At 34.2% G+C, this 26,185-nt stretch overlaps 1 protein-coding gene across 3 annotated transcripts in view; it reads right to left on the reverse strand.

Annotated features, from left to right (window-relative positions):
• LOC118196365 (uncharacterized) overlaps positions 1-26,185 on the reverse strand; it is a 197,689-nt gene that overhangs the window by 119,425 nt on the left and 52,079 nt on the right. Inside the window, exon 1 of one of the 3 annotated variants that reach the window (XM_035367807.2) lies at positions 221-607. The exons of 1 other annotated variant lie outside the window; for it this stretch is intronic. In XM_035367807.2, coding sequence (XP_035223698.1) covers positions 221-323 — 103 coding nt within the window. In that variant the 5' untranslated portion in view covers positions 324-607. Of the gene's footprint in view, positions 1-220; positions 608-26,185 lie in introns of those variants that run through there. One more of the 3 variants, XM_085821589.1, reaches the window with a different exon arrangement.

Here is a 26,185-nt window from a genome sequence, read left to right on the forward strand (position 1 = left end):
AATAAATAAATAACTAAAACACTTAAAAAATTAATTATGAAGCTAAAAAAAATTATTTTTTTTTTGGAAAATAAAATTCAATTCAATTTTACTGTCATTGCATAAAACAATTTCGGAAAGTTTAAGTTTAAAATACGTTAAGTTTTAAATAATTTCACACAAATTATTTAATTAAAATAAATTGTTCTATTTCATATTAGGTGAAAAATGGCCTACTTACCAGCTATTCTAACTATTCCTAAGATAAGCAAAGAAATGACTAGAGAAAAAGTGTTCTTCACGTCCATAATGTCTACTTTGAAGAGTGGATGACGAGCTGTCATTAAATCACTCACTCAAGATCCTTCTGCTCCTGAAGATCGCTTGGAGCACAGTTTTATAGCTCCTTACACTAAGGGTCTTTATTCTGAAGTGACTACCAAACGCTCAGGGCTTCCCAAATGAATGCCAGAAGATTAAAAAGAATAACACAAAAAACAAAAGCAAAAAAATATCACAGGATTGGACGGAGGGGGGGAAAGGCAAAAATTGACTCAGTCACTGGAGGTCAAACGATGAAGTCAAGGGATGTCCATTGATGCTTCGAGTCACGTGATTCTAACACTTTCTCGTTTGGCACGCCGAATAGGCGTGGCTTACGTGCGGCAGCCTTGCGCCGGTAGACCTTGTGAAGGTCTACTGCGGCTGTTGTGAAGAGAGTAAAAGGGAAAGTTGGACTGGTTGGGGTTACCCGATTTTGGTTTTTAGCCTCGTTTCTGGAGCAAATGATGCGAAGGAAGATACTCTTAGCGATTTGGTAAATCGTTCTCGCATTACGTGAAAAACAGCAGATACAGAATGAATTGTACGATGTTAGTTCTACAGATCGCTTATCGGGCAAAGTCAATCGTAATCACAATTTTACTTTTTTTCTTTAATTTTCTGCTCAACCATCAAGCAAATTTCTTGGAGTTCTTGACCTTATCTCAGCATATCAAAACACAAGATAAAAGTATTTTCAGCGAGTATAATAAATGATACAAGTAAATTATCAGCTTAAATTCGCGGTACTTCGCGCATTCTACGAGTAAAAGCAAGATTACGGCTGGAGCCACAAACAAGGGGAACTGGGATATTTTAATTATTTGTTAAATTATTTATTATTAATTAAAAGTATTTTATAAATTATTTATTTATTTATTTGTATTTCATTGTTCACTCTCTCTATTTTTTTATTTATTATTTTGTTGTACCAAGTACAGGAAGTAATATAATCTTGAAAAATTTCAGGTATCATATTTCAATAGAAATATGCATTTTGACCGTTTCCATATCCATCTGGACGAATTTTTGCTTGAGGTCTGTATGTACGGAGAAATTTAAAGACTTTTTTTTTTTTTTTTCCAAAACGGATTGTAAAATGGGTCTAAAATGCATTCAAATGGGACTTTTCGTGACTTCTGCACGTATGTATGTATCTCGCACAACTGTAAAATGATCAACCGTAGAACGAATAAATTTTATATATGGGATTGCTATAAGGTATAGTTGTACGCCTTCTTTTTTTATTGCAATCGACAATATATGTAATGAAATTGCGGTTCGATGACACGAGATGAAAGATTTGATCATGGATGCGGCACAAACTTGCGTGAAAATTTAGGTGAAACAGGACTTTTCCCATCATTCACTGTGAACATAGAATAACAAACCCGTGTAGATTTCTTCACAATTAGAACTGGCCGAAGAATGTAATGGCAGATATATATAATGTGTAAGATAAAAAATATGAAAGCAAACTTCTAAATTTAATTCACTATAACCTCTTATATATCGAGGTCAAAGTATAAGGAAATCCTGCTTATCCTATCACTATATTACATTTTTATTATACACTTTATTATTTATATTATACATTATCATACTTTATTATTATACAGTTTATATTAGACTTTATATATATATATATATATATCCACCCCTACCCCTTATCTTTCAAATTCTTATCCGCTCTTTATATTAGCAGTCGTTGGTTGTATTCGTACACTTCCAGTTATAGAAGTGTTTTTTAAATGACGAAAATATTCATATTTTGGCAATGTCAAATTTAAAAAAAAATCAATTTTTGACAAATGACGAAATCTAGTAACATATATAATAACAGTTTACACTGCTGTAAATATCTAACAATATTTAATAGCAGTTTAATGTTGTTCTAAAAAGAATATTTAATAAGCCCACGTCATGTGGTGTTCAGAACAAGTTTTTTTGTTAAAACTTTCCTGACGATCTTCCGCGAGACTTCGGCGCTTCCATGTTTCGAAATTAAACTCTGAGTAAAGTAGAGGAATTTTTAGTTAAAATAATCAGTTGTTATGGTCAAATATGAGAAGTTAAAAATAAATTAAATAAAAAAGTAATTATAAAAAGTAATTATGAATAATGTGAAGGATTTTTTAACTGCTTAATCACATATAAGAATGGTCTAAATGAAGAATATACCTATTTATGTAACGTGTCAGTGTCCGAACAACCCATTTTAATCCACTGATCATCTCTTAATCTTCATTGCCTAAAATATTATATATCTCTTAATTTAACATTAATTGAACTGAATGGGAATCATCTGCAGTTTTAATTTTCCTTTCCCTTTTTTAAAGGTAGTAAAATTCTAGAATTTATTGTAACCTAGAGGAATTTATACTGGCTAATGTTATGTTTAATATTTCAGCATTTTCTCCGTTTCAGCATTTCCCCCGCCATTTTAACATGTTTTATCTATGGGATCTAAGCATACATTTCAGTTTTTGTCTTATTTTTAGTGTGGTTTCATTGTGTACTCAATGCTTCTTGCCACAACTTCATACGTGGTTTTGCATTCCAGTTTGCTTATTATGTGCAAGAAATTTCCATCACTATCACGGCTGCCGTCAATTGCTTTATAACCTCCTTTTAAAATATTTTGGTTATCTCCTTTAAGTTTGCCCAAAATCTCTGCTTACAAATAAGTTACCTTTTGAATGACTGACTGTCTGAATGACTGACCAGGTACTGACTGAATACAGATTGTCATTTTTAGTAATCATTTGTTCTTCAACAAACAGTAAATTGAAATTCGTCATCCAATTGGAAACAACGGGGTATTGATTAAACATTTTTACATAAAACTGAACTTCGGTAACCTAGAACTTAAGTGATTGTAAAAATAAGAAAATAAAGTGCTATAGATTGAAATTTTAGTTATCTATCATATTTTCTCTTCACCGAACAATGAATTAAAACTTATCATCAAACTGAAAACAGACTGGTTATGATTAAAGCCTTCTCGCATAGAACTGAACTGAAGCCACGAGCGACAACAGAATAACAATAGCGTATTATAAAAGAATTGCAATACTATGCAATTAAGCACCAATAACAGGGTATGAAAATTTATTGCCTAGAATTCATGTATAAAAATATACGTATGAAACTGTGTTTCCACTTACAAAGTACTCCCTTTCACATCTGTATGTTGACGATTTTTAGGCGTAATAATTACTATTCCTGGTAGCAGACTTAGAACTCATTTTCTGTAATCCTTTTGCGATTTTCTGATTATCCATTACAATATCTTGCCTGCCTTTAAATCCCTTGTGCCACTAGAATGCACTTTATTTTCATGACAACTTTACATTTACATTACGACTTTAAACGATATAACAAAGCTGTTCCCGATTTTAGTACAAAATTTTGAATTAATATGGTATTCTAAATTTTGATCTGTTTTTACACAAAAATGCATGGTTAGGTACTTAGTTCATTCTCAGTAACACATTCCCCTAACCCTCTCCTCTCAGCTTGAAATTTGCACACGAATTAGCTCAGACATGTTCAAGCGCGAACATTTACTTAATTTTACGTCACGAATAACGCTAAGCGTCTGTTTTAGGATCCAAAAATAGAATTTTCGCATCTTTTTTGTTGCATAATAGTGTTTAAAGTATTGGTTACTACAAGTATTACCTGTTACCTTCTGTAACATTTACCGTGAGTATTCCCCTTAGTAAAATGTATTCCCTGTGATACCTTTCATTTTGTGCGGCCGCGACCAGGTGGCAAAAGTTAGAGGCGACACAATTTTTAAAATTTACAGAAGCGCCAGCAGCAAAATTTAGGAATAGCAAAATTTTTAGAACATAGAGGAGGCCATGAGTGAGCAGCAGAATTTAGGGGCGATAAAACTTATATTTTAAGGAGGCTCCGGGCAGCAGAATTTAGGACATACAGAGATTGCAACAGGCCGCAAAATGCCTATCGTCGGCTCTGATGCCCTGAGTATCACGTATTATCTTCTCTAAGATTTATCACAGCGTCACTTAGTAAAATTGATTCCCTATTGCATCTTTTATTTTGCATAACAAAATAATGCTTATGACATTGGATGCCCGGAGTATAACCTATCGTCTTCTTTAAAATTTATCACAGTGTCTTGGATAAGTGGTAAATCTTATTTTGCATAACAATGCTTAAGACATTGGATGCCCCGAGTATCATCTATTATCCTCATTATTTCCCATAATAATTACCACAATCGTGAGAATCATCCTCAGTAAAATTTATCCCGGTGATATTTTTATTTTGCATAATAATAATAATGCATAAGATATTTGATGCCATGAGTATTATCTGTTATTTTCACTAAAATTTACCACAATATCGTGAGAATTATCCTCAGTATCTTAATCCCGGTGGTATTTTTGTTTTGAATAATAATGCTTAAGACGATGCAGTATTATCTACCGTCCTGACTAAAATTTACCACAATATCGTGAGAATGATCCTCAGTAAATTAATCCCGGTTTCATTTTTATTTTGCATAATAATGCTTAAGATATTGGATGCCATGATGTTTTCTATTATCCTCATTAAAATTTATCTCAGCGTAATAAGAACTATCCTCAGTAAAATTTATGATGACGTAAATTTATGCCATGTAAATTTATATCTCAGTAAATTTTATGCCATGATATTATCTATTATCCTCGCTAAAATTTACCTCAACACATAGAGAACCATCCTCAGTAAAATTTATCCCTGCCATACCTTATATTATATATGATAGTATTTAAGGCATTGCCTGCCATGAGTGCCATCTATTTTTTCCGTAAATATTATCACACTATTTCGAGGATCATCCTTATTAAAATTAAATATTGTTGTGAGATTTCATCCGTTCTCATAGCGTATGAAAATATTAGGATTTTCCATAACTTTATTGCGTGATAAGAGGTTTGAACTATGCAGGCACGATGGTCTCGAAAAGTCTGCTTTCCTTACCGTAGGAAGTCCAGTTATCTTTCCTCGAGTCTCTTCTAATATGTATACTATTACCTCCCCCGTCAGCTTAATGTCATCATTGTCAAAACTTGATGCACTTGATAAAAACTCTGTTCAAATATCTTTTTCTTTAAAAGAAAAATGATTTCATCTGCCTACCGCTGTGTTATCGCCGAACGTGTCACTTTTCTCTGCTTTTACACTCCGTGAGAAAAATTACATCAACAAGAGCCTCTTACGTTGCTATAATATCTGACCGTGTGTTAGGTATTGGGATACTCAGATTCTTATGAATAGGAGAAGTTTTGCAAATTATGTGCGAAGAAATGATATCAGCTTACAGCAGAGAAGTATCAAGATAAGATAAAAATTCAAAAATGGACCACACACAGACTGTCAGAAGTGAAAGGTGCCAATTCGCTTATCAGTAGCTGCTAGCCTGATTAATTTCTGCAAAGCATTCGAAGACTATCTCGCTACCTGTCAAAGAAGGAGAATGATTTTTTAAAATATGATTTATGATGCTAAATTGGCTCGTATTTAAATTACACATGAAAAGAAATGCAAAATCCCCATCCGCTGCACTCTCATCCACCAAGAATCGAAAGTAAGATTGTAGGGTTTCCGTTAGTTCACTAACCAGCTATTTTAATTTTGGTACCTTTTCTGAGTTCTTTATTTCCCCTTGCATTTTCTTGCTAGAACGCAAATTAAGTAGGCGAAAGAGATTATTTAAACGGGTGAAACAAAAAGGTCAGACTGAGTATGATTTCGCTAATGTAGCACACGTTTGCTGTTTTGTCCTCCAGCTGTTAATCTTGTTGTTGTTGCTAATGTTCACTTGTCTGACCTACAGTCAGCCTAAGCCCACAAAATTCCTGGTTGCAAGGAGTGAAAGTTTATGTCTGTCGTCGTTGGCAACAGGCTTGAGGTGACAGTGCGATTTAGCTCAGTCCCGCCCCCAATTTTGATGGAGAGCAGCCCGGGGTGGACGGGTCCGAGGGTTTCCCACCTCTTTTCCTCTACCATCAACCTCTCGAGAGGACTTTCAGCTCGAGAGTGCCCACATGCCGCATGGACACTACACATTTACAAACGTCCATGCCTTCTCCGGGATTCGAACCCGGCCCTTCGGCACGGCAGTCAGCGACGCTAACCACTATAACGGTTGAGCAACGCTGTTAATATTAGTAGCGGCAACGCATTCTGGCCGTTTAGTTAGTCTATCGCCGGTATAGGATGCTGAGTTAGCCTATTAGGTTAAATTAAATTGTGAAGTCTAGCACTATTCGTTACCTTTCGAATTTACTGTTAAATTTACCTTAAGTTCTCACAGCAAGTAGTCGGTTTTTATGTGAGCAAAGTCCATGATTTTCTGTTAAAGAGTTGTGAAAAATTAAAAGGCTTTTTTACACCCATTCCCTGTTGTGCTACTTGTCATGCCTGTAAGAGAAGTCGCCGGGTTAAACTTTGCTTTCGAGATGCTTTACATGATAGCCAATAAAACAAGATCTTATAAGTAAACAATCAGTGTTTGTAAAGTTAAATTCAGCTTGACTTAGTCCAACCTTTATTAGACTGCCGGAAATAGTGTAAAGATATGACATCTTCATCTTCAAACTTAGCATACTAAAGTGTTTAGACTAAGTCTAAACACTTTTGTATTACACTGAGCTTTAGTCTAAACCAGAAGTTCCTATCGGGGTCGATATTTGCCTCCTAGGGGTCTACGAAATTTTAAAGCGAATGGATGAATAATGACCCAAAAGTCGATACGGCTTCGATAGCCAAGTACCCATTGCCAAATGAGCGGCATAATCACGATCGCACCCATTTCAGTTAACGTATTAATACATTTCATAACTAACTGTTTATTGACCTAAAACTATACCATCAAAACAATACAAAGTCAAGTCTTATTCAAAACCCATCGGTACACCAACATTTAAATACACCAGAATAAAAGTTGCTACCGATTCAATATCAATGACGTTGTATTAGTCAAGTCATAATTTGCTATGAAGAACCAGAAACGGGTTGAATACTATTTTTAAGAGAAGGGATTTCAGAATTAAATTAAGCAGTTTTATATTAAATATTTCACAAACATACATCGATGCTTCAACAGAAACCTTCACGTTCACTAAAATCAAACTTTTATGAAATTAAAATCTTTGATTTTGCTTCTGAAAACTTATTTAGATTTGCATAATTAAAAATAACAATGATACAATGACAAATAAAGCCTGAAAATTTTCAAACTTTGTATTACGCCCAAGGGGTCGTTTTTTAACGTTTTCTGTGCTACCTTCATTTATTAAATATCATGTTCTTCGCACATAAACTATATAATTCAATTCATCAGCAATAACACAAAATATTTAAAAAGTGCATATCTTTAAAATTTCTGATACACAATATCGCGCGCTGCAGATAAAAATGCTCTTTTCCCTTACAGTGTTGCCGTTCCTCGCTTTGAAATCGTCGAATTTGTTAACCAAAAATTCGTTAAAGTTTTAGAAAATTTGAAATAGATAATAAAACAAATTCGAAATTCAAAATTCGGGCTTCCAAGTGCCCATGTTCGGGTGCAGGACAACGTTATTCAAAATTTGACGGCTCTAGGTACCTTTTTTTTTTTTTTTTTTTTCAATGCGAGAAACATTTATGCATTCATGCAGATTCTACATTATTTAGTTTCTTTAAATATAATGCAGGGCAATAATATTGGGTGGCAACAGTTTCAACAGCCTTGTAATCTTTTTAAAGAAATGAAATGATGAAGAATCTGCATGCATGTATGCATGTTCCTCGATTGTGAAAAAACGACGGATGATCAGATTTTGAATAACCACTAGTCCTCCACCCGAATATGTGGACCTGCAATTAGAATTTTTAATTTTGTATTTCATATTTTACAAAACGTTAACGAATTTCTGATTAAAAATCTCGACGACTTCCAAACGAGAAACGGCAACACCATACGGAACAAAACATTTTAATCTCCAACGCTCCAGACTGTCCATTGGAAATTTTAAAGTTACTGTTCTAAAATATTTTGTAATTCTGCTGTCGAATTGAATTTTATAGGTCTTAAGTAATCACTTAAGACCTAAAAAATTAGAACATAATATAAATTAACCTACAAAACGTTAACAAAATAAAAAAAATATAAAAAAATAAAAAATAAAAAAGTTTTGCAAGCTATCTAACGGAAAACAAACTGAACATTGATATAAACCGAGAATAGACTGAAAAAAACAGAAAAATATATACCAAATACTTAACACTGCATCGCGAATTCTAAATATATGCTGCTTTTAAAAGCTTCTTAATTTTGCTGTTAAACTCTATATGGCGTGATTTCGAAGATAACGATGTCGAATAATAAAGCTAAAAATACACACTCCAAAATGTCCGTCCAACTGGGAAAGTGGTTAGCGATGATGCTGACCGCCGTACCGAACGGTCTGGGTCCGAGTCCCTGAGAAGGCATGGATGCTTGCAAATGTATACTTTCCGTGCGGCATGGGGGCACTTTAAATAGGGAGGAGCTGAAAATCTACTCGAGATGTTGGTGGTAGCGGAAGAGCGATGGGAGATCTTTGACCTGTCTACCGGGGTGCTCTCCATCAAAAGTGGGGGCGGAGTTTAGCAGTGTCGTAATGTTCCCTGTATGGTGCTCAAGGCTCTTGTCAACGACAGGCGCAATCCAGCTCTCCTGACCACGATGAATTCCGTGGGCTTGTTCTGGATGTTACTGTAAAGTCCCTATCACATATGTTTCCGCTACGCTGGAACGGACGTCGAAAGGGACAATTCTCAGAACCCGCACATTTTCAGGTAAACCTACGTAGCTAGGTTACCATTTTCCCTTACTACAAAGATTTTGAACGCCAAACAGTAATCGATTATCGCTCAGATTGGGATCACGTGATCCTTCAGAACCAGAACTTTCGTCTGATTGGTTGATCTCTACCCGGGACAGAGCTGCAGCCGAAACACTTTCGGCGATGTTTCAAAAAATCCTGCGTAGCCGGTGCATCGTCTTCTTAGCTAGGCGGAGCTGCTTTTTCTAGGAATCCTCCCGCCTAAATCAGTGCTACCATAATCTCGTTTCTCAGAAAAATCTTGTCTAGCAGGACCGTCGCTATATGTGATAACCCCTTTGCAAGTCTAAACATCAACTCTTCGCACCTTCGCAGCCCTGCGAGCTGCGCTGAGATAGCGGCAGATGACGTCACATCTCGCTGACTATTCGCCCACTATTTCCCACATATATACATAAATAAATAAAAATAATGCCTTTCCATATCGAATGTACAGATACTATTTACTAATATATTTATTTGGAGCTGGAACATCGTTTCCGTAGCTAGGCGGAACTTCGCTTCCAGCGGAGCTGTTTTATATAGAAATCCTCCTCCCGTTTAAACCAGAACACCAGAATCTCGTTTCTCAGAAAAGTCCCGTCTAGCAGGGACCGTCTCTACACGTGATAACCCCTTAAGACAAGTGATATAAGTCACAACAGCACCCCCCCCCCCGAAAAAAAAAAACAGTTAGCGAAAGCAAGTCCAAAGAGCAGATTGGTAGTCTGTGAGTTCAGCGAGAGAAAGAAAAAAATATTTAACAGACCTTTTTTGGTCGACCGCTAAAATCTGAAACCTTTCAGATTTTTCTTTTTTGTTCCTTCTTTCCTCTTTGTCTCTCTTTTTTTTAAATTTATCTTCAAATTAATAATATTTATCTTCACTTCAGCCTGGATTTATAGGAGTTTAAATCGTTAACAAAATTAACTTCCGCTTTTTGCTAGCTGTAGAAATAAAAAAAAAAAGATTCAAGTTTTTAAGAATTTCTCCACTTTCTTCATATTCTTTTTAAATTATTTTACAATGCGAGTTTTCTACCTTATATTTGGTAATATTAAGAGTTTTTTTGTTGTTATAAAGCTAATTTAAAAGACAAATGTGTAGTTCTTATTGAAATTAATAATTTGAATTAATAACTGGAGAAAAATTTTAAATACACCTTTTGTTTGAGATTATATAATTAACATATTAATAGAGTATGTTTTTAAAAGTAAAGTATGATATTATCTACAATGTATACAAACTTGTGAAAAAAATAACTGTCTTCATATTTTACCTGCGTATAACTTTTAGAGGCATATTTTCATCCTTCTCATTTCGAAACTGGTATAAAAAAAGCCAAAATTTGTTACAAATTATTTACAAATCGAAGTTGAAATTTAAAATTTAACAGCCTGGCTGTTCTACCCCACGATTGCTAGTGTAATTTTAGTTCAAAAAAATGTATTCACTAACTTAATGTTAAAGGCAGTCAGCAACGGAGAGTTTTAGCACGGTAGACTGAGATTATTCCTTCTCTTAATCATAAATACGCGCTAGTTATACAAAATCGCTTTATTTACATTGTATAGCGGAGTAGATGAAGCAATGAAAGAGTCAAAAAGATTTATGACTGAAAAGACACATGCGTTTTAGGAACTGTGTTACTGACAGTGTGTTTAATTTTTTTGTAATTGGTTCAGGCTTGCAACAATTATTTATCTTAGCTGTAAACTATTTTTCTTGGCTAAGACACAAAATTCACGCAATGCAAACAATAGCAGGTATTAAGAAATGCTGTTTAGTGGGTAAGACGTAAAACACTACTTAGCTACTTTAAATAATTAAAGAAGAATTTAATCATGTTGTATTTTCTTGCTGCTTTCCACGTGCCTTCGTGGTGTAATTGGAAGAATACTCGAGGCGTGTTTGAGAGGTTCACGGTTCGAATGCCGACGAGGGCACTGCACATTTTTCAAAATAACCTAATGACTTTACAAATTGTTCTTTTTTAAACACCTTGCATTTATCTATTGTTGATTCCTTTAATTCCTTTGATCAACTTATAAAAGAAATAAAGTACTGAAGTAATTTTTCAATGCCTCAGAATCCAATTCACTGCTGTCGATGAGAGTCATGCTGACAAATTAACCTGCTCGGGGAGATTCCAAACTTTTTATGCCTCTATCTTTCATTGGATACGTAGGATTCGAAACAAATTACACACGTACTCTTAGATTTTAAATCAAATTGTCGATGCTTCTCGAGACCGTCTTCCATGACTTTGATTTGTTCATCTTATTGCAGTCCCTGTGGGCAAGAAATGTATAGGAAACAAATCGTACTAGGAGGCGTTCAAGATTTCTGTTTGTTAATTAATTTTCCTCATGAAAAATGGACTTCTGATCTTCTCGACTCTTAGAATCCCATTAAACCTCGAAGTAACAGGAATTTCTGCGGTCCTTGAACGAAAGTGTGAGCTCTGTTTAAAGGAACCATTACTCGGAATTGGCATATGGCTTAATTCTTCATGCAAAATACATTTTGTAAGTCGTTACGTAATGCATAATTTTGTGAAATATTGAAGGATATTCAGGAATTTACAATTATTATCTTCAAGAAATCGATGTTATTTCTTTAGAGTTATAATTTATTCGGCGAGGCTTTCCGCGATTATTTTGGCGAACTTCGGAGGATTTTCACAGATTTCGGGAATATTAGAATTTTTTTTAAGAATATCGAATTAAATGCGCGAATTTCGATTTTCCCCCTCTATTATTTAGCCAAAAGGGACAACTTGCGCAGAAGGGCTATTAATTTTGTTTTGGCATTTTGCGTTGGTTCACTATAAATGGCGTTTCACTTTTCAAATTGTTGACACCAAATATTAGAGCTCTGCATTATATTTAAAGAATTTAAATAATGAAGAATCTGCATGGATGCATGTATGTTTCTCGCCCTGTGCAAAACAACAGTACCTGAAGGCGTGAACGTTTGAATAACGTAGTCCTCCACTCGATTATGGGCATCTAGAAGCCCAAACTTGGAATTCGTTTTATTACCTATTTCCTATTTTGTAAAATTTCAACGAATTTTTGACTCAAAAAACTCAACGATTTCAAAGCGAACAATGACATCATTGTACGAAGGGGAAGAAAAAAAAAAAATTTTTTTTTTTCTCCAGCGCTCGAGACTGTGCATCGGAAATTTTAAAGATTTGTGTTAGCTGTAACCGTAATGTTCTCTTTATATTATTTTGTGATATTGTCGTTGAACTTAATTTTACGATTTAAGTGCGAAGAACATGATATTTAATAAATAAAGGTAACACACGAAACGGTAAAAAAAAAAAAAAAAAAAAAAAAAAAGCCCCTTTGCGCGTAACATGAAATTTGAAAGTTTTCAGGTTCTTTTTTTTCTTTCTATTTTTTCAAGTTATTACTTTCAAGTTAATAAGATTTGTTGTTTTATGTATGCTCATGGTTTCATAAGCTGTGATCACATTTTCGGATTTAGCCTTGAGTCCGAATTTGCATTCTGAATACAGAATGAGCTCTATCTTTTAAACACGGTCGTTTTGCTGTCTGAACATTATTGTAAACCTGTTTCTTTTGCACCATGTGCATGCATCTAAAGACTGCAGAAATATTATGCTTATTGCGAATACTTCCATAAGCAATTCCATTTTTTTTTTATTTCTCTAATTTTTGTTGAACAAGCCGTCCGTTAGGGAAGCCGACTGCAATACCAGAGGGCCTGCGTTCGAATCCCGGAGAAGGTATGGTTGTAACTGTCCGACCCTTCTTAGGCAGCAAATATCGCCCACCTATTAGGTGCCTCCATAATAAAGTTGTAGAGACATTAGGTATTTTTTTTTTGGAAGCAGGCAAGATGAAAAATATGAAAAGCCTTCGCCGGAAATCGAACGACGGACCACTCAATTACGCGCTGAGCGTGCAGACCACCACACCACGAAGGCATGCCAAGAATGTGGGAGAAATACCTTCTAAAGTGGCCACCGCTTCTAGCCTTAGTAGTGTTATATTGTAATTTTCATAAAAACACACCAGAAAGTAATCCTGCTTTAAAATCTAAACTAGAAGATTTAACTTTGAACTGCCCTGCGTTTTGGCGAAATTCTGGGTACGAGAAAAAACTCGTTTGTCGAAATTACGTAACACTGCTTTTCGTCGCTTGTCAAAGACCACAAACTGTTTCGGCGCCGAACAATCATCCCTATTTTTTTTTTTTTTTTACCGAAACCTACTGCTTACAAACGTTTATGCATGTACAGTATAATGTATAAAAACTGTTAAATTGAGTGCTTACCTTGATATGAAACAAAGAGCTTAAAACCTTAACAGAACCTGACTGGTTTATAAGTTCAAATTTCAATTAAAAATTGTATAATATTGATAGGAATTTTGTATTTAGGTAGCTAATTTTAGTCGAATTATGATTAAAATTGTTTTATTTCCCGTGCAATGCAGCGCGTGAAAAATTTTAAGAGAAAGCTATGCCGTAAAAGTAAAAATATACGAGCAAGTGCACTTAACATTGAATAAATGGATATCTCTTTTATTTGTATTGGAATCGAATAAAAGTAATTGACTACTGTGTTAGCTGTAACCGTAATTTCATCCTCTTGTTGGTTTTTCGAAATACCTAAGCTTGACTTTTCGCCCATCAGTGCAGAAAGACTTAGCGGGTGCAAAATAAGCCATCGTGGAAAAAACTTAGTATTTCGTCTAAAAAAATAGAATTTTACTCTGACAATTACTTTAATTCATCAGCTGAAAAACTTAAGTTGAATAAAGTACAAAAATTACGTTTTGCAACATTTTGTGAAAAGTGGTTGATTCCCATTATTCGTTCTATGTTCAAGTTCATAATAAACAAATGCTGAAATATTTTCTAAATTTTATGAATAAAAAATTTATGATTAAATTGTTTATGTATCAGCAAACAAAATTCAGATTTTAGAAAACTATTTTGAAAGTTTCCAATATCAATTTTTAGAATTTTCGCACCAAGTCACAAATAAAATTCTCTGAGTACGCACAGCATATACTCCTGAAACTGGTGAACACTTTTTGCAAGCTGTTTTTTTAGATATGAATAAATTATTTTTAATAATTCATCTATAGAGTTTTTGAAAGTCATTAATTCTGTATTTTTCGACTGATTTCATTTTAATTCCTTACAAAAAAATGAAAATTTTCTGAAATTAATAGGAAGGCGGGACACTAAAATTTCACCACTGGATATACACATTAACTGCACAGCTCCGCCTTCATTTTGGTAGATAGCGACGAATATCCATCTTCTCTTCTCTTATCACCAAACCACTCGAATGGACTTTAGGCTTGACAGTATTTTGAGCGCCCCCATGCCACGCAGGCATTTCAAACTGAACTCTACAATACCTCTATCAGTCTTCATTTTTTCGAGGAATGCAATAGTACTTTTCCCCACCTGCAATAAAATACAAGAAGAATCAACAGTACTTAACCGCCATTCGAATCATGGATTTATCAAATATTAATTTATTCCACAGGACAGGACAGGAAAAAGTGCATGGGGCACCACAACATCGTCATAGACAAAAATGGTATTGCCCCACTGCACTAACCTTTTCTGGCATTTATTAAGACAAAAGATTACATTTCAGGTCATTACATTACGCAGTTGACGTAATAAATTACATTAAAGTAACAAGTTATTTACATAGGAAGAACAATTATACAGATTAACTGGAGTACAAGTAATCCATGGTACAGATATATTGGTATACAGGAATCAATATGCAATTTATTCCACAGGTGACAGGTGACTGCAAGCCCTGGACACCCGCACGACTTTGCAGAAGACTACTCGGGTGTAGTCCAGGACCCGCAACTATCTAGAAAAACACCCCTTGGGGCCGCCCGAGCCTTCCGCGCCCGGCGCCGAAACCAAACTCCTAATTCTCTGCACTTGCAGTTGTGCTCACCAATGTGGGAAAGGGGTATCCCTCCTGGTGCACAGTCATCCAGCCGCCCGGGTCCCAGTATTTATTTAGATTTAAATCCAATTAATACATAAATACATAGCCATACAAGGGCATTAGGCTCGTTGGGGCCTTCTGACAATTTGTTTTTAGGACATAGCTATACAAGGGCTTTTACATGATTGTATACATTATGATGGGATATACATGCTAAATAATAATAAATACAATACTTAAAAATGAATTAAACATACATACGTTACACTTTTATACCCTATGCTCACAATAAGCACATTAGTTCAAGAAGCATTTCCTTGCGTAATATTTAAATACAATTTAAAAACCATTCAATGTAATTTAGATACTATTCAATACACAATATTTTACATACAATTCAGTAGACAGTGCAGTGCAAGACATGTAATTGGTATATTTTGCTCACAAGCACAATAGTTCGATAAGCATTTTCTTGCGTTATATTTAAATACAATATAAAAACAAACATACAACACTATTTAGATACTATTCACGACACAATAATTTTAAATACAATTCAATAAACAGTGCAGTGCAAGATTTAATTTGTATACTATGCTCACAAGAAGCACAATAGTTTAATAAGCATTCTCCAGCGTTAAATTTTGATACAATTTAAATACCATTCAATGTTATTTAGATACTATTCAATACACAATATTTTAAATTCATTTCAATATACTGCGCAGTGCAATACATTTAATTTGTGTACTATGCTCACAATAAGCACAATAGTTCAATAAGCCTTTTCTTGCGTTGAATTTAAATACAGTTTAAAACCATTCAATGTAATTTAGATACTATTCAATATACAATATTTAAATACAATTCAATATTCAGTGCAGTGCAAGACATTTAATTCTTTTATGCTATGCTCACAATTAGCACAATAGTTCAATAAGCATTTTCTTACGTTGAATTTAAATACAATTTAAATCCATTCAATGTTATTTACATACTATTCAATACACAATAATATAAATACAATTCAATATACAGTGCAGTGCAAGACATTTAATTTCTATACTATGCTCACAATAAGCACAATAGTTCAATAGGCATTTTCTTGCGTTAAATTTAAATACAATTAAAAAAAAAACCCATTCAATGTTATTTTAGTTACTATTCAAGACACAATAATATAAATACAATTCAATATACAGTGCAGTGCAAGACATTTAATTTGTATACTATGCTCACAAGAAGCACAATAGTTTAATAAGCATTTTCTTGCGTTAAATTGAAATACAATTTAAAAACCATTCAATGCAATATAGGTACTATTCAATACACAATATTTCAAGATACAATGCAATATACAGTACAGTGCAAGACATTTAATTTGGATACTATGTTCACAATAAGCACAATAGTTCGAGAAGCATTTTCTTGCATTAAATTTAAATACAATTTAAAAACCATTCAATGTAATATAGGTACTATTCAATACACAATATTTCAAGATACAATGCAATATACAGTACAGTGCAAGACATTTAATTTGGATACTATGTTCACAATAAGCACAATAGTTCGAGAAGCATTTTCTTGCATTAAATTTAAATACAATTTAAAAACCATTCAATGTAATATAGGTACTATTCAATACACAATATTTCAAGATACAATGCAATATACAGTACAGTGCAAGACATTTAATTTGGATACTATGTTCACAATAAGCACAATAGTTCAATAAGCATTTTCTTCCGTTAAATTTGAATACAATTTAAAAACCATTCAATGTTATTTTAGGTACTATTCAAGACACAATAATATAAATACAATCCAATATACAGTGCAGTGCAAGACATTTAATTTGTATACTATGCTCACAAGAAGCACAATGGTTTAATAACTGTAAGACGCACGGGAAAATACTACATTATATTCTTCCTTGTTTCAAGGGTGACTGAGGAGAGGCGCAAGACTCAGCCGACCCATTCCAAGGGGTGACGAATTACCTTCCTCCACGTTCGGCACCACTGTAAAGACTATAAGCTTTTTTGGAAGCCAGGAAACTTGAAAAAATTCATTATGCCATTGTCAGGATTTCATCCACGTTCCTTTTAATAGGTAACTGGACATACTGCTACTTACTTACACCAGGACAGCACGCACGGAAAAAAAAAAATATGATAATTCCCTATATTCTTCCCGTTAAAATTCTATATTCTCCCTGTCACACATTTAAAAGCTTACTTGGGAGAAGCAATCGACCAAATTCAAATAGTGACGGATTGTCTTTTTTTAAGGGCTTAAATGTAGTTTAAAGAAATTTTGTGTCTCCGGGATTCAAACCGCGGATCTTCCAATTGTCAGGTTGACGTGCTAACCACTTACAAAGCGGTAGCATGCACGGAGCACAATGTTTTAAACGCATAGCTATATGACATTATCACTGGGATCAGATTCACAGTTTTAAATATAAATTTAAACTTTAATCCCGAAAGAGCTCTGGAAAATAGAAAGCTAAATGTTGGATATAAAAGTGGACAATTAGGAACATTAAATAACATTACTCGTAATTTCCAAAAATAAATCCTGTATAAAAACCTATCTTCTAAATAATGCTCGATTAGTAATTGTAAATATAATTAAATGCACTGCCTTAAGGGATCGAACATGAAAACCAGAGAAATTTATCTTCCTTTGTCTAAGTTATTCCCAAAAGAATAATCAATCAAATATTTGTTGTAAATATCAAGGATACCAATATCAACTGCGCAATTTAACAGGATAGCTCATTTCATCGGCTGGTTGTCCTATTTGCAAAAACGTAATCACTAAGATTGTCGATGAACGTTTATACATGCGCACTAATTTTATCCACGCCTCGTTGTTCTGTCAGAGGATGTTTGCACGCAAACATATCTTTCTAGTTAATGGCAGAACCGAATCACTTACGATGCATCACAGTGACAGTGATAAATGTTGTAATGTGCTGAATTTTACCATTATTAATGTATCTTAATTCTGTACCGGTGTAAGTAGTCGCCCTTAATTTCTGTGCATTTGGTTATTTAGCATTTATGAATAAAAAGGATTGTACCACTTAACGGGTAACCACTTTTTGTAAGGGTGATACAAGAAAAATAATTTTTTCATCATAAGAACTGTTGATTCCTGAAGAGAAGGTTACAATTTTTGGTAGGAAGCGAAAAGTTGTGAAGTTTTTTGTCTTGCTATACATAATTATACATTCTCACTTGAAAATATCATTTACTTTGCAGTTGTTAATATATTGATAAATCATTCCTATTTTTTATTTTAATTGATTATTATACAACTCTCTTCTGCGTCTTTTATTCCCTCTCTCCCATCTATTATTCCCTCTCTCCCATCTATTATTCTCTTCTATTTTTTGACAGAACGTATGTGCATATGGATCGCGATAAGTCGAATTTATATATCCGTGAGCCTCGATCTAAAATGTATCGAATGTATAAAAACCTGATGTGGACACCACATGATTTCCTTGTACAGCCTATTAAATTATGCTCATTTTTTGCTGCATTTTACTTAAACGTATTTGCTCGAATTTTATTAGCGATATATTTCTCGTTCGATCAATTCAGTTCTCACCTCGCGTCACGGGAAAAAATTCATAAAAATTCAAAACAACTTCAGTAAAAACTGTAAAATACGGAAAACATAAAATACCAACAGTTATTATATACATTATAACAGTTATTACATACGTTATTAATATACATTTATAAACAGTAAAAAATATTATTACAATTAAAATTAGAGTTCTACGCAAAAACAAGCAATTCCGCCAACGGACAGGAAGACCGATTTTTCGGTGCACAAAACTTAAAGTTTACTTTTGGTTCCACTCGGCAGAAAGACACTGACGTTGGTGCAGACACTGTTAAATTCCCTGTTCTACTAAGTTTCAAATGTAAACAAATCGCGGCTTCGTTAGGCTTAGTAGTACTTAAAACAGCCTTTAAATTGTTGAAAATTCTTTAATGATTGCATTCAAATTAATTAAAGGCATAGATACCTTAACCCAAACATCAGAATAACACCATTAAATCACTTTTAAAGCAAAAAATACAAAATTTATAGTTCGACCGCCTCATCCGCGACCATGAACGCAAACACGCATGCGCCATTCGGACCGAATTATTCTCAAAATAGGGCGGAAGGATGGGGACTTTCTTTCCCTCCAGCATATCTCTTTCCGGAGAAGACGTTCACGTGACCTTTCAACGTCGCAGCAAGTAATAACGCCCCTTTTAGACGAGTCTAAGTACTTTGGCAGAATGCCAGGCAGGGTTGCGTTTGAGACGGTCGAACTATACCAACATATAAGGATTAAAAAAGAAGCTTAATGAGTCGGGCAACATCGTGTGATACATTTGGTGCAGCCAATTGCAACCAAAAATGAAGATGCATAACTACATTTTATAGTAGTTCCATATACAAAATTTCAACGTTCTGAGTCTACTTGTTTTTCAGTTATGCGAGATATATACATACGTACGTATATATATTACAAAAAATATCTCTTTTGAGACCATTTGAAATACATTTCATAATCCGTTTTGGGCAAAAGAGTTCTTTATTCTGTCCGTACGTACAGATGACACTCAAAAACATCGTTTAGATGGATTCCAGAGCGGTGAAAATGGATATTTTTGTTGATATAGGATACCCGAAATTTTTCCCGAGTACAATACTCCCTTTACTTCATATAAGGTAATAAAAAAGACACAGAGAAAAAAAATGTGTGTGCCGTAAACGCAATCACCTGATCAACGTTCACGTTTGCAGAATGATAAATGTTGTCATACATTTCTTTATATTAGCTGTACTATTTATATCTGCGATGAAAATTGATGAAAATATCCCTTCGCCTGCAAAAATTGTTACTGCTTGAAGACGTAAAAAAGTTTTCACATTTTTGTTTAATTTTTCTTTTTTTCTGTTCTGACATATTTATTCTTAAAATTTGAACAAACTTTCAACACGCAAAAATACTAACTCATAATTTGAAATAGCTACCAAAATGTCTAATTTAATTATTATCTCTGTTTTGAAGCTCGGAATGGCAACGATTTTCAAAGCAATTTAAAATAGAATCCCAAGTTTAAAACTTTTATTTTGGAAACCAGGTAATATGTTATTTTTATGCAAAATTAGGAATTTAAAGATTCCAATAATACAATAAATAGGATGTTAAAAACCTTATTATTATGATCTAATTTTATGATTTTTCATTCTGCAAACTGTTCTGATGCTACTTTTAAGACATTAGGAGATAAATGAGCTTTGTGGCATGAGCCGCGTATAGTTATTATTTATTACTACTTAAGTTATTATTTCCAGCGTTAGCAGAGACATCAGCATCTTGGTTAACGTGATTCAGAAAGCAGAAAAGAAAAAAAAAAAAAAAAAAAAAAAATGGACATAAAATGGGCGAAGAGAAAAAAGTATGTGCGTCGTGACGCCCTCACTTGATCAATGTTTAAGTTTACAATTAATATTTTCGAAAATGAGTGTAATAAAAAAAGTCTAGATTTAGATTTTGCATAAATCTATATCGATTTCGCCAATTTTCTCTATTCTCCATGTGTAATATGAATATAAACCAGTCTCCCTTTTAAAGTCCTCCGCGAAGTCATCCTTTCCTTGATGTGGCCACCTTAGCCTTAGTGTAGTTTACAGAAATAAACTAAGCCAGTCCGAACCTTATATTAATAATCATGTCTCCTAAGACATCCTTTTCGTATTATAAAGGAACTAGAATTAGCTTGATATTTTACCGCTGCCTTTCCTATAAAGCAAAGATATTAAATTACATTTATATATCCAAATTCAGTATTTCTTGTGTTTTCTGCAATGGGAATCATTAAAATTCTGCTGTATAAAAACAGATCTGTATTGTGTGAGCCAGGGTTACAAATGCGAGCATTCGTGATATTAAGAAGCATTCAAATGTCTCTTTTAAGCTAACGATAAATGATAATAAAATCAACAGCATGTATTTTATTTTGTCTCTATCTTTACACGATCTTTGCCTTAAGGCAGAGGTATAATTACTCGATTCGTATTCGTTACATTTATAGAAGGATCTATAATTATTAGGCTATTAAGCATCAAAGTCTGATAAAAATATGTATTATTAAAAAGCCACCCTTAACATTCGTTTCGATTATAGCGATATCTATATTAGCGAATATATGTTTGAGAGTTCATACTCAGGTAGTTGTAAGTAATAATAATCAGTAAAATTAGAAGCTCTTCGTGAATGAATGGTGGAATTTCACAGGACTTCAATGAAGTACGCATAATGCGAAATGCATTGAAAGTACTTTTATTTAACCTAGTCACGCAAAAGAATTCCGAAAAACTTTATAAGGTTCAATATATGCATCATTAACAATATGACAGATATCATAACGTACATATCAGTATTGTCTATTTCAGTTCCGTTCCTCTGGCAGGAACGTCTGCTGTTATACCTGAACCTCTCTTTGCGAAGGTGAAAATTGTCAATTCTCTGTACATAAAAATCTCACCATCAGGACCCGAGTAGTTAAGACTACTGAATACTATACACCGCGAAGATGACATCGGTCCTAGTTCGTGCTGTACGGAACTGAAACGTCATTTCTGCGGAAATCAGTTACATTGGCATACAAGGCCTGTTGTTCAGTACATATTTTTTTCTTTTGTTACAAGATATTTTGAATAGCACAGTATTACATATGAACATTCATATTACATAATTCAATACTTTGTACAAGGGAAATTATTTTGTATGTATACATATATATGCATATGGCAGTGTATTAAATGAGTACTACATTTGGTGCATAAATAAGTCAAATGTGCTACATTTAAGTGATGGCAATCAATGTGGAAGAAATTATGCAACACTGTTATTGGTATTTCATGTGTTAAACTAGCATATAAATAACTATATATAAAAATATTAAAAAAATTAAATACTTATATTCCAGCAGCTGAAACTGTAATTTAGCTACTCGGGGAATGACTGCGATGAGAGCTGTTCCAGATTACTGCATTTTTGCAGCGCAGTATGTAGTGATAGCATGTAATTTCGATAGAGCAACATTATTATTTTGAAAATTATTCCACCTCGCTGCGCGAAATATGGGTGCTGGTACTTTTAGATGGAATTTCGCCGTCAAGCAGCATTCAAGGTAATAGTGGTCTGGACTGCCCACTTTCCCACAGCCGCAGATGTCTGTGTTGGAAAGACCAAACCTATGCAGATATGCTTTGTACGGTCCATGTCCTGTTAGGAAATGTGACATACTGCCAGTTTTGCTCTGAAGATTCATGCTTGGATGAAACAAGTTCGATGCCAAGCAAACGAGCTGGTTGTATAATTGGTTTCTATGGTTTCCCCAACGCGTAACAACAATACCAGTCTAAAGTCCTCCATGAAGTCATCTCTTTCCTTAAGTATACAGCTCTCGAATTATTTGCCACAATCCAATAATCTAACCTCTCTATACAAAGCTCGAGAAGAAGTCTAGAGAGATAAAATTAGGATTTCTGCGGGCTGAAGGTAGGTATATCTTTTTTTCGGTAAATAGCTGTCGAATGCTTTGCTGTGGTTCAATAACCTACCTTTTGTCTATGAACCTCATTTCTTACAAAGCCCCCGAAGAAGTCTAAGGAGATAAGATAAAAATTTCTTGCAGGTCATGGGGTTGGTCCATTTCTGTCAATTCAGCCGTTCTAAGAATCGACGTTTCAACTCGTTTCATACAAGTGAAGTGGTGTTCCATGTTTTTGAAAGAAGCTCAAAGTCTCAAACTCTCATCTGCCATTTCCGTTTGCTTGATTTGAGGGAACAAAATTATCTGTAGCATGTCTGAGTATACGTTGAAGTTGATATTAGCTTCAGCAAAGGAAAATTTCTTCGTTGCCACATCAAACATTAACGTAACGAGAATCTCAAGTATGTTTAGCAATGTGTTTTTTATTCATATTTTTTCATTAATGTGTTCACGTGGATTTCATTGTCCCAAATTCGACAGTCATGGTGAAACGGAGCTGCTTAGGGAATACGATCTTTTCCGAAAAGAGGATACTTATAAGAAATTCTGGTTAATCATCACATTTTTGTGGTGTGTTTAATAGGTCATTTAAAGGCTATCTAACACAATAATTTTATTTTCCAACCCGAAATTTCTGATAGATTTTAAATTATGGCATGGAGCCAAGTCATGTTGAAATGCCCTGCAAAGGGTTTCGAGAATGGCATAATCCTATGTTTTGAAAATTCTATATGCTTTGATGAATTCATCATTCCGTCAATAGGACCCAGATTTCCAGTGCCGTCTGCAGTGAAAAAAACCCAAACATTTGCTTTGAGAGAATTTTACAGATTGTTGTATATGTTGAGGTCTTACTGATTCAGCATTGCTTTGTCTAGTAACGTTAGATGTGTAACTATGGGAAAATGAACAAGTCTCATCGCTGAAAATGACATTTTGCCAGTCATTTGTGGTCAAAGATTTTTAATTTTTACGCCCACAATAATCGCTTTGCTTCTGACGCGTCAAAGTTTCCTTAGAAGAGGCTTCTTCGCCTCCCAATCTACGCTCCACGCTTAAAAGACGAATATCGATACCAATACATAATAAATCTCTTTGAAGGTATTTGCTATTATTATGGTATTAATAACGCTATTTCAGAGTAGGAATCGATCAGATTTGGGAGTTGTTTTCCGTTTCTTTCCACATTTGCTCTTCCTTTTCGGAGAAAATGATCCAGTTTCATTGTGTCCCTCAGAATTCGTAAAACGTTCGATTTTCCAATACCAGCCGCGGAAGCAATGTTTATGACAATCATGGATATGTGATTATTAAGTGCGATACTCTTTGCTCTCATTCTAGGCGATATATCTATTTTCAGTACATAAAGTGAATGAATGTAAAACATAGTACTTAAAAACATGCAAAGGTAACCTCCTTTTTTCACAGAAGCTTAAAAATCGTGCAATGATCCTAATTTATTGTTTAAACCAGTAGTAACTTGTAAGGTTTATATTTATTTTAACTAGCATTTATTTTATGTTTAAACTATCTTTCCTGTGAAGCCTTACTTTCCCGTAGAACGCGCAAAGTATTCAAAATGGTCAGCGGAAGTAATCTGAGTAAAATAGAAGGGAAACGAGTTCGAAAGTGTGCTTTCTTGCTTCACGAGCGTGGAAGTGGCTAGTTAGAAATTGAAAAACCACGCGTTTCGGCCTGTGTGCTTGCCTCGGTAAATAGTTAAATCTTTCAACGTAATATTCAGAAGTTTGCTGAATTATCAGCGGTATCTTAGAACGCGGTTAGGTTAGTTACGTTTTAGAGAGCCTCGTAGGTAGTCATTTGTTATTATTCATTTTTTAGTTTCTCATTTTTATTTTACCGCCGGGTCGGTGTAGTTTGTGAGCGTCAGGAGCACGCATCTGTAATTTCTAAAGTTGAATAAAAAGGGATTTAAACCCTTCTCAAGACTTTGTATACTTTCCAGTTCATAGCAGTCACCACTTTGTTGCGTGCAGGTTGGAAGCGCGCAACATTACAAACTGATCAAAAGAAGACATCCATATGGCATTATGGCTGATAAACTGTTTTGAGGGATCTGCTGACCCCAGCTAGCAACCAACTTAAAATTTTGTGAAAAAGTCGTTATGTCCCAATTAATATACAGTATAGTACACTTAATTAAAGGTATTAATAGTCTAGGACATATATATATATACATACGGCCTGGCCCGATAGAGGTTTTAAATAGTCGCCCTATGGTGTGGCTGTTGTACCAAGAAACCGCAGTTCCAAGAAACAGTTCCGCAAGTTGAAAACAAAGAATTTTTTAATACCGTGGGGCCTTAAAACTAACCACCTAAAATAATTTAAATAAATAATGCTTCTTTATTTCTATTATCACTGTTAACTATCTATATAGTATCAGGTAAAATAGATTTTACGTGTAAAATTGAAATTAAATTATCAAAGTGTACATTTTACGTATAAAGTGCACATAACATCATATTTTACATTTTTTAACATAATCTTTTTTAGATATCGTAGCAATGTATTTTAGTTGTTTCAGAAAAGGTTAGGTTATTCGAGCGAGGCAAAACAAACGTGAACTATTTGCTTAACGGAGGAAAGATATCGTCGTGGAACACTTTCTAAGGGAAACTGGCTCATAATCTCGTTACACATTTGGAAATCCTTGAAAACTAAACAAACAATCAGAACGTTAGCCTGGAATAGAACTTGGGGAAACTGCTAGCATTCATTTGGATTAACCCGTCAACCACTAGTGAGGCTGTTCCATAAAAGAAAATTGTGATTTTAAAAACTCCCCAAATTTACAGAGCTTGAAAACAACTATTTTAGAATGACAATAAAATGTATTAAAACCCAGATAAATTCTATTGTGCCCCTGGCTATTCTATATATTTACGTTTCACGTACGGAAAATAGTATTTATTAGTAAGCGAGACAGAACATCTCTGTGTATTTTAGATCTCTTATATCATGTAAAATGTTGTCCTTTTGCAGTATGTAGCTTGTAGTCTTTATGTAGTATGTGGTCTGTAGTCTCTGTGTAGTATATAGTCATGTCTTCATGATTCGTGTTATATATAGTTTTCATGTATCGTGTAGTATGCAACAGTCTAAATGTTATACTTATAGAGCTAATCAACGTCATTAGTACCATTGAGTATCATCCAGTAATACTTCACGTAGTAATCATATATTATGTATCATTGAATATCTCATGCAATACTATGCTGCATATGTATGTCACTTAAAGCACTAATTGTGACAAAGTACTTATCTGCCATGGTCCTTGTTTGGCATTTTTTTTCCTTAAATTTAAATATTTATTTTATTCCATTTATTTATTCATTTTTATTTTTGTTTTCTATCATATGACATTCAATAACTATGCTGGGTCTCGACGACAGTTCTGGGGGGTTCGTGTGGCATCCACCCTTCCCCATACCATCTTGGAG

The sequence above is a fragment of the Stegodyphus dumicola genome, chromosome 8 (assembly GCF_044657685.1).
Source record: "Stegodyphus dumicola isolate Sdum_Otavi_A_Nest chromosome 8, ASM4465768v1".
Taxonomy (NCBI): Eukaryota; Metazoa; Arthropoda; class Arachnida; order Araneae; family Eresidae; genus Stegodyphus; species Stegodyphus dumicola.